A 16,662-nucleotide genomic window follows, 5' to 3' on the forward strand; every position below is an offset into this window, starting at 1 on the left:
GCGATGGAGGGAGGCTTTCTTTTTCAAGGTGTCTTATATGTTGTGTGTGTTGCGCAGTTGCTGGAGCAGGCGCTGGTGATCGAGGAGCAGCTTCGGCGCGCCGCCTACCTCAACATGAGCCAGGACCCCGGCCACCCCGCCATGGCGCTCAACACGCGCTTCACCGAGGTCGAGTGCCTGGCCGAGTCCCACCAGCACCTGTCCAAAGAGTCCCTGGGCGGGAATAAGCCGGCCAATGCCGTATTGCACAAAGGTGGTCAGCAACGTCTCTCTCTCTATATATAAGATCAAATTGATAATACATTTCCGGGCGATGAATGACTTCCTTACTTGGAAAGCCTGACACGTCCACGTCAACATTAGAGCAATAATGAATTGAATCATAATGCATATATTTGTGGAAACGAGGGTCAAGTTGTATTTTACAATTTTAAAAATATTCAGAATTTCACAAGTTACTTCATGTTAAAGATGAGATAGCTTTTAATATGAAACAAAAAATGCACTGAGCTGTCACCAATGTCTTACAAATGCAATTATGCCATCTAGTGGCAGAAAAAATGACCTCAACACAAATCAATATCACACTCGTTTTTTTTAAAGTACAGTACATCTTTGGAGTTTTAACTCAATTTTGCAAATTATTATGAAATGACGGTCAATGACTTAAAGATGCAGCCATATTTCTATTAGCTTATCATTTTTTTCCATTTTTATGTTAACAGTATGAAAACTTGGGGAAAAAACATTTTATTGTTTAAGTTTTATTGTACGTTTAGAACAGATATAAAAATTGTGATTAATCGTGAGTTAGCTATTGAAGTCATGTGGTTAATTACGATTATAACTTTGAATCGCCTGACACCCCTATTAGGGCTGTCAAAGTTAAAGCATTAACTTTTTGATTAAAAAATTAACTCAATTAATAGTTTTATTGGTCAAACTGTTTGAATTGGGAAATTGGAGCGCATCAAATATAATCTTTACCACTTTAAAATATATATCAAGATACATATCAGCTCGTCTTTTATCGGAGAGATACACACCCTTTAAATATGTATTTCAAGTTACTGTAGCAATAATGGCGTACATTAAATCGAGTTCCCGCTAAATTTCATGCATTTGAATGATGTCATTACTCAGTCAAAGCATTTGAATATAAAAATCACAGCTTTCAAAATGTTGCGGCAAGCTAAATTATGAACTGACAATGTCTTACATGACATGAAATAACACCATTTTCTTTTATTTGTTTGTTGTTGAGGCTGGAACAGATTAATTGCATTTCCATTCATGCTAATGGGAAAAGATGATTTGAAATACAAATGTTTGTGTGTGTGCGCTCACAGTGCTGAACCAGCTGGAGGAGCTCCTTAGCGACATGAAGGCCGACGTGACGCGGCTGCCCAACATGTTGTCGCGCATCCCGCCCGTGTCGGCCCGCCTGCAGATGTCCGAGCGCAGCATCCTGAGCCGCCTCACCAGCCGAGGTGGCGAACCGCCGCCGCAGCAGGTGTGTGGATGGAGATTATTATTTTTTTTACTTAATACAGAGTTGCCACTTTAGCGTAAAATAAAGGTTTTCTCTCTTTTTTTCTTCTTTTTAATCAGACTTTCAGCCAGGGAGGGTTCACATGCTCCCAGCTGTACGGAGGCACGTTTGGGGGTGCCTTCAGGGGCCCCGGGGGCCAGCCCATGGTCAATTACAGTCAGATGCCTCTGGGGCCCTACGTCAGTGGTAAGAACAAGCTACGCCAACCCTAATGATTTGAAATCACAATCAGTTGCCAAACTAACCTTGGCAAAGCAAAAAAAAAAAAAACGTGTATATAAAAGTCATGTTGATTATGAAGCCAGACGACCTTGAAAAGGCTCACATGACTTTCATGCTGGGCCATTTTCATTTCCACTCCTCCAATGCACCGGATTTTTGTTGAAACAGGTTATCATCTGTGTTCACATTTGCGTCACATTTTAAAATGCCCAAAACTGTGCGCGACTGCAAAAATACCTCAGCAAGTTCTAACCTGCCCCTGCGCAGATTTCAACTGTGCTTCGCCCCAGATTTGCACAAATGTCCTTGACAGTAATTACTGTCCTGTATGGAAAAGGCCATATCATTTCCAAAGATGAGACAAGGTACCAAACATGACTGACAAAAATTGTTGGAATGGTGGACGATTTCTAGCGATTTTGAGTTTGTGTGCCTCCGATTTTGACTGACGAGACCATTTTACAAATCTCAAAACAGCATACAAGGTATGCAGTTCAGTAATGGTCGCTCGCAATCAATTGTCATTTCTGAGTTTTTCTTCTCGTCCATTGTGACATGAATCCTCGCACCGTTTTCTTCCAGTGTCCAACGGTCCTCCCAGCAGCCACCTGGACAAGAAGACCTTCGAGTTCCTGCGAGACGCGGCCACGCCCGACCTGAAGTCCGGCAAAGCCAGCGACGTCATCTGCATCGAGGACTGAGACGCTTTCCCTCCCCGGGCTGCGTCCTCCTTCCTTTGGTTTCTTTTCATTTGCAGACGTATTGAATCTGAAGAATTGCACTTTTACCTTTGCAAAGGTTTTTTAACTTGATATTTTGAATGAAGAACCTCCGACGAGATGTCAGGACTGAGGTCAAATGTGACTTTTACTCTCTTTTTTCCCCCCAGTGGACAATTTAGTGCAGGTTTCTTTTGTGTTGTTGTCATTCATGTCGTGTTGATTTTTTTTTTTGAAAGCCTTTTCCTGGATGCAGTAAATGCTTGGAAGTGCGCCACCCGCTGGTCGCGACGGTCTTTACCTCACGCGGATGGCCTCATTAGTGACACCTGCAGGACTTTTGACGCATTGCAGTGTGTTTTGTGAGTACGATACTTGTGATTGTTTGTGTTTTGAATGTTGGCTGCACTATAAAGATGGGAGGCGGGGCAAGATCCGAGGGCTGGTGGGCCCTCGTTGGAACTGATTGATTTGCCTCCATTTGTGGGACTGTTATTACAAGAATCTAAGGATTTTTCTTCATATTTATATTGATCCCCTCCCCGCACATAAGATGCCTTTTGCGTTTGTTTTGTTTGTTGAAAAACTGCGATGGGACCATCAAAACAATGTTTTGTCCTCAGTCCTCCGTGTTCATTTTTGCTTGTGGCTTTGTCTCAAATCAAGAATGCTGTCGGTTTTATAGGCTTGAAACCCGAACTTGAAACCGTTATTTGAAAGTCAGGTGGTTTTAGGACAGAAATGGGACCATCAAAGCTCAGTTTGGCCACCAGAATACTTTGTGGTTTCAAGGCTTGAAATCCTAACCCTGTCTCAAAACCACAACTTTGGACTCTAACCTTAACCAGGTTGTTTTAAGACTGCAGTGGGATCATCAAAGCTCAGTTTTGGCCTTGTTGCTTAATTCATGGTTTTGTGTCAATTTATGAAGTCAAGATGAAACCTATCGTAAAGACTTGAAACCTTAATCTGATCGTGACACCTTAATATGAAGCTCAGTTTTGGTCTACTGTTGCCAACCAATTTGGCTTTGGTGTCCAATCAAGAATGCTATTTATAAGAGACACATAATTTTACATTTTATTTTCACAATGTGTAAGCTGCGGTATGTAAGAATTGAAATGACGTCCCCGTGAGATGATTAATCCAAAAGGTCCATTCAGGTGACCTTCTGGTTTTATTGTCCTGATATGGAAGCGTAAGAACCCTATTCATTTTTCTGCCCAAGCATATTTTTTTTTTCATGCGAAAACAGTGTTTAAAAAGCATCTTCTTCTTCTTTTTTTGCACTACAGTATTTGTTGTTTTTGTTGTTGCAAACGACTCGACTTGCAGATGAAACCTCAGAAATGTGTAAATAAAGTGTCAAAATTCAAACTAAAAAAATGAATGTCCGCCGCGCCGCGCCGTGACCTCGAAGGGGATCTCAGCGGCAGCATAATTCTGATCAAATGCAATCAAACTGGAGTCTGGATGAATGTACTGTCTACTGCAAACAAACAAAGACTTCAGTCTAATATAAATATTGCGTATGTACCTGTACATGCTTCTAATGAACATGGCTTCAAAAGCTTGAAAAAATAAGAAGACCTTGACGAGGCACCTTTTGTTGCAGCGAATGCACAGCTTCTGAAGCTTTTTTTCTATGGCGGTTCACTTTGGGGCTCGTGGGGCGTCCCAAAACGCACACGAACGTTCTTCTTTTGACTTGGGCTGGCAAGTGACTGGACGACAAAGTGAACGGTCATCTTTTGATTTGTACTGTGGGTTTGTTTTATTGTGTTTTAATAAATCTTCCGATGACACCTTTGTGCTCTTTGTTGCCTTCAAGAGCTGAAAGAAATGTGGCCTTTCGTTCAGTTAGGTGACTAAGTATGCAACCACTGAAGTGAAAATTTTGCAAAAAAATGTATTATTGTAATTATTATCTGAACCACTTACTATTATTATTATTATTATTATCATTTGCTTGTATGTGTAGTTATAAACCATAAAACTATTGCTATTTCATATGAACTGCAGGGCATAAATACCATTTTACTATTTTATTTCAATGAACTGCATTATTGTTTGAATAATAATAAATACTACGTAATAACGAGAGGCAAAGGCACATTTTTAAATAAAAAGTGATACAATTATTATTGCAACTAATGTAATAAATTAATGTTACGGCACAGTGATAATGAAGTCATGGGGAAAATAATGCACGTAAAAATATAAACGTTTTTTTTGGGGGGGGGGGTCGTGTGCTACAACAACATGGTATCAACTCGAGTAATAAAATCTTTACTTTAGTTTATCAGTGGTGAAATTTTAACTACCCCAATAAAATAACTTACATTACACAAAAATTTATTGACGTGAAAACCGGAAGTAGCCGCCTGAATTCCTTTGCGCCCGCCTACTTTACCCCCACAACCTCTTACGCGATTGGTCCAAACTCCCACCCACGACCCCTCCCATTGGACACTCGCTCGCCCTGGGCCTGCCACGCCATTGGCCGGCGTCGCGTGAGAGCTCCCCCTCGGTCAGCCGCTCAGCTTTTGTGCCTGCCGCTGTCTGGGCAACAGCGCGGGGTCGTGGACGGTGGGTGGAGGGAGAAGAAGCGAAGAAAGGACAGAAAAGGGATGGAAGCGGGGGGGAAAGCACTGCTGAAAAGGCGGCGAGGGGTTCGCGGAGAGAGGCGAGACGACGCACAGCCGTAGCCGGCGAAGCGAGCGTGGAGAACTTGCCGACGACGGGACACTAAACAAGGCGCCTCCAATGATGAAAACTGGGATTTTTATGGGAGTTTACCGGAATTAAAGCAAGCCAGAGGACGCAGAGGTAAGGATTTTTCTTCTTCTTTCGTTTGCATTTTGCGGAGGCAGCAGCTTTGTCCAACAGAATCAATGATGGGGGAGGCAGAAGTGCTGGCTGGTGTGGGTACTCGGGGTCCAGGGGCCTTAATGAGTTTTGGGGGTAACCTCCCAGGAAGGATGAGACTCATGTTGCCTGGACCTTTCAGCAAGGCCTGCACGACGAGGAGATTACTTCGTTGTCCATCCATTCAAGTGGGGTACACTGACTGGTCGCCAGCCAATCACAGGGCACAAATAGACACACATGCTTTCATCCTCTCATACACACCTAAGGTAATTTACAGGCTGTACAGTAAAATGGCGGTCAAATGTCCAAATGCAGCCAATTAAACGTCTTTATTTTTATTTTTAAACATATCGATCCTGATGGTCTGTACCCTACTACCCACGTGGGTCCCAATAATCCTGAAAATAACCACGTATCGAGTAGTCGCAAAGTTTGCCGATACCCGTCACCAATACCTGTCACGGGCACCCTCTTGTGGCGATACTACTATCAGGAAGTTTTTGTTTAGTTATTTGGGTATGGCACTGTACATTCCAGCCAATACATTCCCAGCCTACCCCACCATTAAGATGCCATTTCTGTAAGTATTGGAATGCTCATTTCTAGCGTGTTGTTTCAAAATTCACAACTCCATTTCTGCACAGTTGACATAAATTTTCAGCTGCGTCGCCCAGTCCTATTTATCCAACTTCATAGTGTCATGAGTTACAACTGCTGGAGCTCTTAGTTTTATTTAACACTTTTGTTAATTTATTAAAACTTAAATTCTTTAATTTTCGGAGTGACTGTTCAGCCCTTTTTTTCAGAAATAAACAAAAGATCTTTCTTTAAAATGATCTGAGGTTTCTTTTTTTCTAGTACTAGTGGTATTGGTGAGTACTGACGATGATTCCGCCCAACATTGGCATATGTGAGACTGTCTGACAACCTACGACCTCAGAACTGCGAGGCAAATATGCTAACCAGTCGTCCACTGTGCTGCCAGCCCACAACTTGCTTCCACCGATATATAAACAGCCTCCCCTCAAGATGGACGTCACGCTGTGTCTTCTGGAGTCTGATGCTGGGAAGAGAAGGGTTAAAGGGGAAGAAGCAGAGTCTTAATTTGCATTTCCTCCATCTTGAATCGGGGTGCGCGGGCTCACTGTATCCCATTGTTGCCTTCTTAGTCACAGCAAAATCCATTCACGCACCCCCGGAAGCCCGCAACGCGCACAGGCCTCCATTGATAGGTGAAGGTTCGCTTGACAACGGCACCCAGCAGGCAAACATCGCACAACGGGCATGTGTGCCCTCCACGCAACAAGGCCAGGGAAAATTGAGTGTTGAAAGACTTCCTGAATGATGACGGCAGGAAAGAGTGTGAGAATTCTTTTGCAGTTTGTCCCAACTGTGTCGTATGGGCTTGTTGTTCCACAGCAAAGTCATCCAAACACGCCATTAGAGAGCGTGCACGAGGAATAGATCGTTCCCAAGCTTCAAAAAGTCTTTCTTAGATGACAACATTTTAGGCAATAAGTGTCCAGTCCAACCCAAAATTGGTGACTTCATTGATCGATAACAATTTTGTCTAATGTTGTTGATCCAAATTTGCCTGAGCCGAAACTAATTTGCTCCGTGATCATGTTTGTAATTCAAAACTAAGGTCCGGCCGATTAATCTGCCAGACGATTTAATTGTCCCTTTTAAAATCAGCCAATTGTTATTTAGACTTCTGCCGTTTACTTTCGTTTTCTTTTTTTTCTTTTACACCTTAAAACAGTGCAACATAAGACAAAGAAAATGACATTCAACATTTGCATTGTGTTAGCATTTTAAGCTAGCGGCCTTTTGTAAGAAAACAACACATGCATTTTGGCACAAAAAAATAAAACAAACTTGAATTATTTTTGTATTATGTTTAGTTTTACTTCAATAAATATAAAACTACTACAATAATAACCACAATAGTGCTAATACTGATCATAATAAGCATTTTTTTTTTGTATGAAGCATGTAGTTCTTGACCTGCTGAATGTAAAGTGACTTGAGATAAGGTATGTTTTGAATTGGTGCAATATAAATATAATAGACTTGATTTCATGAGTGAGGGGGCGGGGCTAAGAAATAAAGGGAACTAGTGTCTAATCATAAAAGAACCATATCCAACCCTTTAAAACAAACAGAAAGCCTCAATAGAAATTCAAGCTCTTACATTCTAGTAGCATCCGGTTTCTATTGCTATGTCTGGATTTGACAAGATCAATACAGTCGTTGTGTTGTCTTGCCACAACAGTGACACGTTATGAAAGCAGTGCGCCATTGTTCTGAGAGCACAGATGGGTGACCTTGACTCGAATGCGACAGCGGCGACATGGATGCTACTGCTCCTCCAGCACATCCATCACATTAGTCAAGTTATTAGCAAGGTTGCGTTGGCAGCATGCAGCAAGGCAGCTGAAAGGCAAACTGGTGACGCGAGCACGATTGCGACTACGTGGAAGACTGATTGCTTTTGTCTACCAAAATACAAACTGGCGATAATAAGATGGAACTGTCGGAGCCCTGTGGAAAATAGCCCAAAACAGTACGTTTATGCTAGTGTTAGTTAGGCTAGTATGCTAGCTAGCTAATCTAAATGGTGAGCCTCATGTGACAGTGGTTTGTTTGTGTTGAATAATTACACTATTGATGACAGTCTTTTATGTAACAGATTTATATGATTGTGTGCGTTCAAGAAGCATGGTGGCAAATCCAGTTCCAGAAAGTAAAAACCCTGCCACAGTTTGGCTTTAGCCCCTTGTGCTAGATAGCTAGCTCCCTAGCTAGCTCCCTGGGTGCTTGTTTACCTGTTAGGGAGCTAGCTAGCTAGCTAGCTAGCACTTGGGGCTAAAGCCAAACTGTGGCAGGGTTTTTACTTTCTGGACCTGGGTTTGCCACCTCTGCATTTAAGAATCTATATGGAAGAGTTCCGGCGTCGTAAAGCTAGCACATTCTGTAAGGAATGACTAGATTCTGGTGTGGCATGAAAAGCTCTTCAGAAGTCGACTCTCGCTTTCAACAATACAAGTGAAATGTCTCGAAATTCACTTTTTCACAGCTGGGTTGACTCTGTCCCTCCCGTTCCACGTCGGTGTCGTTTGTATCGAACAGCCTGCCAGAAATGGCAGTAAATACAGACTGTGCCTAATGTTCAAACAATTGAAGCAGGATTCTGCAAAAAAAACGTGTTTTTTGTTGCCTGCCAGACCAGTAGTTGGCGATATTTTAATGTAATGTACTGAAATACTGCAAGCATGCAAGTCTATTTGGATGTATAGATTTAAAATACGGTGCATGCAAGGCATGAGACTCAGATTCGTTTTCCAACGGTCCCAAAATGCTAACCCAACACGGCGTCCAATCAGAAGGGGGCATGTTTTCACACTACACGGGGATTGCCATTTCCTCTCAATTTCTTTCAATTTCAATCAATTTCTTTCCTTCAGTTTGATTACACTAGCGTCTGTCAGTATTTGTCATTTTTGGACCAAAGGCGGAGCCTACTTTGTTAACGCTGTGATATAGAATTCCAAGGAATATAAATGAGTCTGAATTAAATGTACACTAGTGACTCATGGTTTGTTATGCAACAGGCGATGTTGTCCGGTTTTTGCCAGCTAGGGTTAAGGTTAGGGTTGTCGAGGCTTGCACCTGTGCCAGCCCACCAAAGACATCCTGGGTCTGTCCTCAAGGACTTGGCGCTGGGTTCAAGCTTGCTAGTAAATCTTTAGGCAGGGCGGAAGGAAACGTCGCAGATCATCAGCTGCTGGCACTGTTTCGGGGGCCTCGTCTGCTGAGTCTTGTGCAATTGCTTGGCCTGAGGAAAGTCCAAAAAGTTGCATTTCCTCATCTGTGATTCCCGCTTACGTTTTGCCAACGTTTTGTTCAGTGTCGTCATTTGTTCCCGTACGTGACTTTTAGGGTCATTTGCTGCAGTCTTGCTTTTTCAAAAAAAAGAATCCTTTTGTGGCAGATTTACTTCTGTTTGTAAAGGTTTAAGTGCTCGTTATTTCAAGCGAGCCAGTAAAAACGGTTTCCACTCTGCTGCTAGCAACCTGGAAATGCATTGTTGCAACCGGTGACATGAACTTAAACGGCCATAGGAACCCCAGTAGAACCCTTTGGTATGGAAACGTATTGCATTCACTTGGGGAAAAAAAAACTCATTTTTTTCTGACAATTTTTTGGGGAGATTTGTAATAAAAAAAAAAAATCTGTTCTGAATATTTTTTTGTTCTGTCATAAAACATTCAGAAAATCAGAAAGAAAAAATACAAAAAAACCCCAGAAAAAATAATTATTGAAAAAAGCAGAAAAATAATTACTCCACAAAACAGAAGCTGGTGCTCTGTTTTTCGGAGTATTTTTTGTATTTAAAATTTTTTATTTTTATTTTTATTTTTTACCTCTGAACTCCAAGTGACTTGTTGCACACTTTTGCCAATGGCGGACACTTTCCCGCAAACCTCCAACGTACCTTCAACTATATCACTTACTGGCCCAGTTAAGGTACATACAAACGATCGGCATGATTTTAGCAAGCTGGTTGTTACGTTTCTACGGAAGCGTATTGCATACAGGAAGTGTTTGCCGTTAGTGAGTCTGCAACAAGTCAAGCCACGAGTCAAAACAGAAGCTGGTGTTGTTTTTCAGAAGAATTTTTGGGGGAATATTTTCCCCCTGTTTTTCTGAATGTTTTTTTTCTGTTTTTCTGAGTATTTTTTTGTATGACAGAATTTTTTTTTCTGAAAAACAGAAAATTAAAAAACACCCCTAAAAATTTGTTAGAAAAACAGGAGTTTTTTTTTTTTTTTTCAAGTGAATGCAATGCACTTCTGTACTTTGTTCCATTTGGTAATCAAATACAAAATGGTGCAGTTAATTGGTTTTGTTGTAAACACAATAGTCTGTCGTGTGTGGACCAAGCCAACCATCGATTTACTAAACATGTCTTGGATGCCGTCGAAGCAAGACCACTGACTCAAGACCTCCCATCCACCAACGGGAAAACAAAACACATTAAGGTTTTACACCCATCAACTGAATTCAACCAGAATAATCCAACCCTGAGTGCGAAAGCATTTGCATTTCAAAAGCCTCTTTAAATGTGCAAATGGGGATTTGGAAGTATACAGTTGAGCTTTAATTGACAAATCATATCACAGCAGGACACTTTTATATAACAGCATGTCCCTGGACCATTTCACTTTCTGGATGTCTATCCCTTGAGAGTGGCTCTGGATCTTCAGCCAGCCTAGATGATCAGGTCATAGTGGAGAAACTTGTGCTAGGATGGTTATCATGCAAATGAGATACAAAGACACCACTTCAGTAGAGGACAAAAGATTTCAGGCTTTATTGCCAAATTTCGTGAGGGTGTTTTTTCCATAACATGTCCCTGTTAAAATGAAGGTTGTTAAATGAATACCTTCCTTCAAAAAGGCAGACTTTTCCATAGCGCTTTTGATATTGAGAAAACAAAGTTTCAGTACAATAATGTCAGCAGTCAGTCACAAAGTTTTGTTCAGCTATGTGACCTGTTGGACCACTTTGCAGCGTCACTCCACTTATTACTACATTTGCTCAATAGTGGGGGGGGGGGTGATTTTTCCCCCCCCTCCGAGTTGTATGTAGGTCAGTAGATGGGTGTGTAAGAGTCGGTTTCATCTCCATTCTGTCATCTCATTACCTCCTCCACCCTCCAAAAAAGAATAGCTTTTGCTCTGTTCACTCCCGGGGCGCTTTGTTTTGTCCAAGCTGGAGTCTTTTCATGACTCATCCAAAAGTCTTTCATCCCCCAAAATCTGCACGGACGACCTGTCAGCTTGACTCTTCAAGCTCTCCAAAGATGATGCCTGCGTAGACCTGGGTCGAGGTTAACACATTTTTTTTTTTTTTTGCACATCAAGTGCACTTACAAACATTTCCGTCTGCCCCAAAACACATTGGCAGGCTGTCAAGCCCATGCCAAAGTAACGGGACCCTCAATTTGGATACTGACCAGGCCTGGACGTAACTCGGGTGCCATGTCCCCTGACCGACAAGCCTTTTTCATACAGATTCTGAAAAAATTATGCATCCGTCCTCAGACATTGAAAGATTCTGTACTGACACCCCCTAAATATTTTTTTTACCTGCCCATATTAATAGATTAAACCATAAATAAACCACAAACTGTGATCACAAAATGCATATATAACACAAAAAAAAACCCAATATATTTTCAAGCTCATCTTAAGTTCTCCTTAAAAAAACACGAGTGTACAAAACATTTGTGTGTACACTCGAACCCCCGCTATTTGATAGGGACCTGGACCAGCCTCCCAAAATAATAATAAAAAAATAATAATTTTGGGGGAAAAATACGCAGATAACCCTCCAATAAGTGTTTTCCATTCAAAACTGGGGTTGGTTCCAGAAAAAAAAAAAAAAAAAAACACGTCTCTGTATCTTTGGGTCTCAAACGGCAAGTATGTGAGGGTCCACAAATTCTCGATTCGCTGATATTTTTTGGGGAACCAACCTATCCTATCCTAGCAGCTAGCGGGTGTCAATTAAATTGTCAAATTTGGCTATACTGTAGACAACAACATTTATTTGGTGATGCAGTCAATTACGAAATCTAAATATAAATGCCTTGGTTTCACCTCCCTGAGATTTCATGAGCTAATATAATAAGGAAAATGACAATGAATCTCAGTCAGAGGCGAAAATGATACGCAAGAAGATAACAGTGGAAGAATAGACAAACTCCCAACCTTAATGACTTCTTCCTGAACAGTGTTTCCCTGCAGTTGTCATTTTTTTCTATGATCTAAAAAAAACCCGGTTTGCATGTGGACAAAAGGGCCATAGAAAAATACAGGTTTGTAAAAAGAAGCCTGTTTGCGGATTGAAGTGGACTGGAAGCCACCAGCTGTTCTGTTGCTATATAATGTGAACGTATCCATTATAGTCGTCACACCTCACGCACATTCCACTGCAGGCTAAGGCGGTTCAAGTCGGCAGAAGCATCCAGAAATGAGTCAGCGAGGCTCGGGTGTGAGAGGACGTGTCGCAGCTCGCCGTCAAATGTCAAAACAATTGGACGTGTACATCAGAGATGGAAGCGGTCACGTGCTGACGTGAATCTTGAAGTTGCTCCGTAAATCAAATGGGATGAGACGAACAATGTGGTTTTCACCTTGAAAAGTCATAGCTAGTTAGCTAGCAAGCTAGTTAGCTAGCAAGCTACTCTTTTTGTGGCTGGATCCACACAAATAATCCGCAATAAATTATTGTGTTGTATCCTTAAAAAAAAAGAAGTGCATGCTTACATGGCGAAGCACCAATTAAACAAAAGTTACTACTTCCTACTTTAGGTTTGGGCCAATTTAAAGCTTTAATACGATTGTGACTTACCATCACGTAAGCCTGACATCAACATGAATAGCGATTTAACTTTATGGATTTATTATTTTTTAATTTATTTATTTATTTTATATTTTCCCTCACAAGGCCAATTACAACAATCCAAAGTAAAATTCCTTTCACTGAGCTGGCCGCCATTTTGACTTGCCGTAACCTCACAATTGTCATTTGAAAGATTACAACTCTTTATCCAGCCAAAATATGTCTTTGCGCTTGTCACTGGTTATTAATTTCGTTTTTGTTTTGTTTTTAAAAATAAAATAGTATTCTTATAATATTACAACACCGTTTCTCTAAAGAATATGAATTGGCTAAATTGACTTTTTTTTGCGTGTTCCTCAAAATTCTGACGCATGAATTAACCAAAAGGTTTGCGAACCCTTGAGTTAGCTAGCTAGGTAGCCAGATATATACTATCGAAGGGTATGTGTACATAGGACTGCAGTTTATTTAAAATGGAACGACTATTTGCTATTTAGCTCCACGTTCTGGTCAGACAGACCTCTGCTTGTTTTCATTCCTGGTCGCTACGGCAACCGAGCTACAATGTTCTTGTGACAATATAGCCCCTGGGCCATATTTGTTTTTGTCCAAGTATGACCAGGAAGTGCTGAACTAAAGTGTTTCAGTCCGTCCGTGGCGTCCATCCATCCATCTTCTATTCCGCTTATCCCATTCAGGGTCAGTGGAAATGGAGCCCATCGCAGCTATCGAACCAATGGCAGAATACACCCGAGACGGTTCGACAGTCAATCACAGGGCATAAATTTTATAATGAATTCTGTAAAATATGTGCTCATAAACTCAGCAGATGTGCAGAGCATGAGTTATGGAGTCCCTGAACCAGAAGTCTCTTCAACATGACAGTTTGTGAATCAGAGACTTAACAACAAAGCTGACATTTATCCATCCATTTTTCACATCCAACCCAATAAAGTGGGTTGAACTTCTTATTACTGTTGAAACTTCCCACTTCTCGATATGCCTCGAATACGACCGCAGAAGCAGAAAAATTACCTGCTTAACTTCCACATGCTGAATTATATGTGGCTAACCTCCACACAAAACAGGGACGTTGCAATATGTGTTTATCTTTTCTGCATATTTATATCCAAGGATAAACGACGGTAGAAGTCTTTGGAGTCCCCGCTGCTTGTGGTCTTTCCTTATGCCTGACTCGCTTATTAACAACCAGCGACCATAGATATAAACTAGACTCCTTGGCATCAGGTTCCAGACCTAGAAGCCTCTTTCACACAGAATTCTCCAAAACTGGTGCATTAGAGGTGGCTTTAGCTTTGAAATCTTTCTTGGCGTTGAAAAAACTGCTGTCAGTGGTTCTCCAACGATTGGCCAAGCAGTACCCCAAAATTTCTAATGCTGCACCTGACTGTGGAGCTCACAGACCCAATGTGGTGATTGGTCTGTTTTTTGACACAATTTAATGTCAGATAAAGAGTTGAGAAGATTTGATACAGGGGAGCATACAGTGTACAAGAAAAGTAGTAAGAGTCTCAGCACTGAACCTTGTGGAACACCACATGACGTCACGCTAAGCTCAGACGTGTGCTACCACATTTTGGTCAGTAAAATAAGAAGGTCAACCAATCCTGTACTAATGGAGACTATTTTAATCTCAGAGCAGGGATGTGATTTTTCCGCAAATTCGCGGAATTCCGCTTTTTTTATCCCCCCCCCCCAAAAAAAAAAAAAATTTTTTTTTTTTTTTAGTAGTTCATTGTGTATGCACATGACTCCGACAGATAACATCTTCTGCTATAACAAAGACATTTGTGGTATGCTCTAATATGAGTTACTTTTCATTTGGTCATGATACAATTATTTGTTCATGAAATTTGAACTCTTCAACATTATTTATGTGTTAACTTAGTAATCACATTAGTTAGATATGATGATATTCTCAGTGATAGTTTTTAAAAGCAAAGACAGTCCAATGTTTTTGAATGTGACTGATTTTGAGTTGACTAAAACTGCCATTTTATATGGGATAGTTCAATATACATTGAAAATTTATGCTGTTGTTTTGTCTATTTCTTTGTCATGTGAGTGCATTGAAAGTACTTAAAAACACGGAAAACCCATGAGCTTCGGGGGGCTTTGCCCCCCGTGTCCCCCCACCAGGGCACTGCCCTGGACCTAGCTGGGTGCCAGCGGCCCCCAGACCCCCGGCTAAATTTTCAGATAATTTCACTTTGGTCAAATCACATCCCTGTCAGAGATAAAAAAAAAAATGTTGCTCAAGGGCTTCTGGGCATTGTTCAGCTAGCATGGTCTACCCGCTGCGGCAACCAAAGCCAAACGTTGGTTCTGCTTTCATTTTGAACTTCTCTTTCAGCCGTTCTCTCTCTAAGAGCAAGCGTCCTTCCACTTTCACACGAGTGGCGTCAAAGCACAGAGCTGACAGCCTTGGCCCAAATGACCCGCGAGCTAATGAGTAGCGCAGTGACCAATGAAGAAACAATGCTTTTCTGCAGGCCCACCAGAGGTTTTCTCCCACAGAAGGGTCATTGTTGCTGGCTGGGGGGGGGGGAGCAAGTGGGCCGGCTGCAGAAACTCGCAGGATGAGACCAGCCGCGGAATCTCCTCTGCTTGTAAACGGAAACTATTTGTGAAGCCAATTGCACTCTTGGCTTCACTGGGTTTCGCTTGATCGAAAAGGATGACGGCCACACACGGCTGGTGATTGTGACTTCAAAGGCTGCCCCGCCAAACTCTAAATTGCGCCGTCGAAAAGCAGTAGCGAGACGTTACGAGCGCCGTAATGAAATCGTGACGGACATTGAGATAAAGTAATAAGTGCTGACCACCACTTTTTCTTTCTTTTTTTTCTACACGCTTCGTTCTTGCCTGTAGGAGCCAAAGAATGGCCGTGCATGGGAGGCGGCTCGGTGCTGATTGAAATGCAAAGCAGATGCGACGCTCTCACTGGGCGGTGCGCTAACATGAGCAGAGAGGTTGTCGCGTAAGATCACCATTTTGCACAACGGAGAAACAATTAGCGTGCGTTAGAGTTGTAAACCGAAGTCTCAAGATAGCAAGTCAGATTTAACCACAAGCCTTCATTTCATAGTCAGGAATTGTTCGACTTTACTGAAGGAGCAACATGATTTCATTATCACTGGGGTCAATGCTCCAGTGTTTTTTTTTTTTTTAACACCTCATAAACCAGGGCTATTTAGTTAACCCTTCTGTTAGGTGGTGAGTAAAATTGGAGCATCGTGATGTTTAAAAATGTAAGAGAAATAGATCATAAAAACAGCCATGTGTGTATTTCCTTTAAATATTTCTTAATAACGTCAAAATTCCAACAACACAATATTAAAACACCTGGCAACTACCGGTGGGAATCTTTGACTGTCTCACTATCCGATTTTTGGGTCAACGAATTTTGATTCAAAATGAGTCGATTGACACTGATTTCTGCTTCAATTTATTGATGTTCAAAGAATCGTCATGATCTACTCCAGTCTGACTCGCTAATGCTAACTAGCGCGCTACTCACCACACTTTTATCCTTCCAAAGAATGGCTATTCAAACAAAACGCTTTAGGAATGTTTACAGAAAAGCATGTTAACGTTACTCACCGGCTCTTCCTACGCTGCAAAAAAAACAACTTTTATTGGCATAACTTGATCGTGACTTTTTTCCTTCTACTGTCTTAACGTGGCTACAACTTAACGGCGTATCAGAACACGTGGAACCACACTGCCCCTAAGTGGCCAAATCATCACATGAACAGCGCTCCCAACAAAGGCACACACAAACAAGGGCAAGACAGTATCAAATAAGTTAAATAAAATCGATTTTGGGACATTTACTATCGATTCTGAATTGAACTAAATGAT

The 16,662-nt window shown here is 41.5% G+C and overlaps 2 protein-coding genes across 8 annotated transcripts in view; both read left to right on the plus strand.

Annotated features, from left to right (window-relative positions):
- chd5 (chromodomain helicase DNA binding protein 5) overlaps nt 1-4,298 on the plus strand; it is a 37,890-nt gene extending 33,592 nt beyond the window's left edge. For all 6 annotated transcript variants that reach the window (XM_077572819.1, XM_077572820.1, XM_077572821.1 and 3 more), the window contains 4 exons: nt 58-253; nt 1,350-1,513; nt 1,612-1,738; nt 2,357-4,298. In XM_077572819.1, coding sequence (XP_077428945.1) covers nt 58-253; nt 1,350-1,513; nt 1,612-1,738; nt 2,357-2,475 — 606 coding nt within the window. In that variant the 3' untranslated portion in view covers nt 2,476-4,298. The remainder of the gene's footprint in view (nt 1-57; nt 254-1,349; nt 1,514-1,611; nt 1,739-2,356) is intronic.
- A 765-nt stretch (nt 4,299-5,063) lies between these two features.
- Nucleotides 5,064-16,662, plus strand: part of arhgef10la (Rho guanine nucleotide exchange factor (GEF) 10-like a) — a 110,620-nt gene continuing 99,021 nt past the window's right edge. For both annotated transcript variants that reach the window (XM_077572919.1, XM_077572922.1), the window contains exon 1: nt 5,064-5,322. The gene's annotated coding sequence lies outside the window, so the exon portion shown is untranslated. The remainder of the gene's footprint in view (nt 5,323-16,662) is intronic.

The sequence above is a fragment of the Vanacampus margaritifer genome, chromosome 8 (assembly GCF_051991255.1).
Source record: "Vanacampus margaritifer isolate UIUO_Vmar chromosome 8, RoL_Vmar_1.0, whole genome shotgun sequence".
In the NCBI taxonomy this organism is placed as follows: Eukaryota; Metazoa; Chordata; class Actinopteri; order Syngnathiformes; family Syngnathidae; genus Vanacampus; species Vanacampus margaritifer.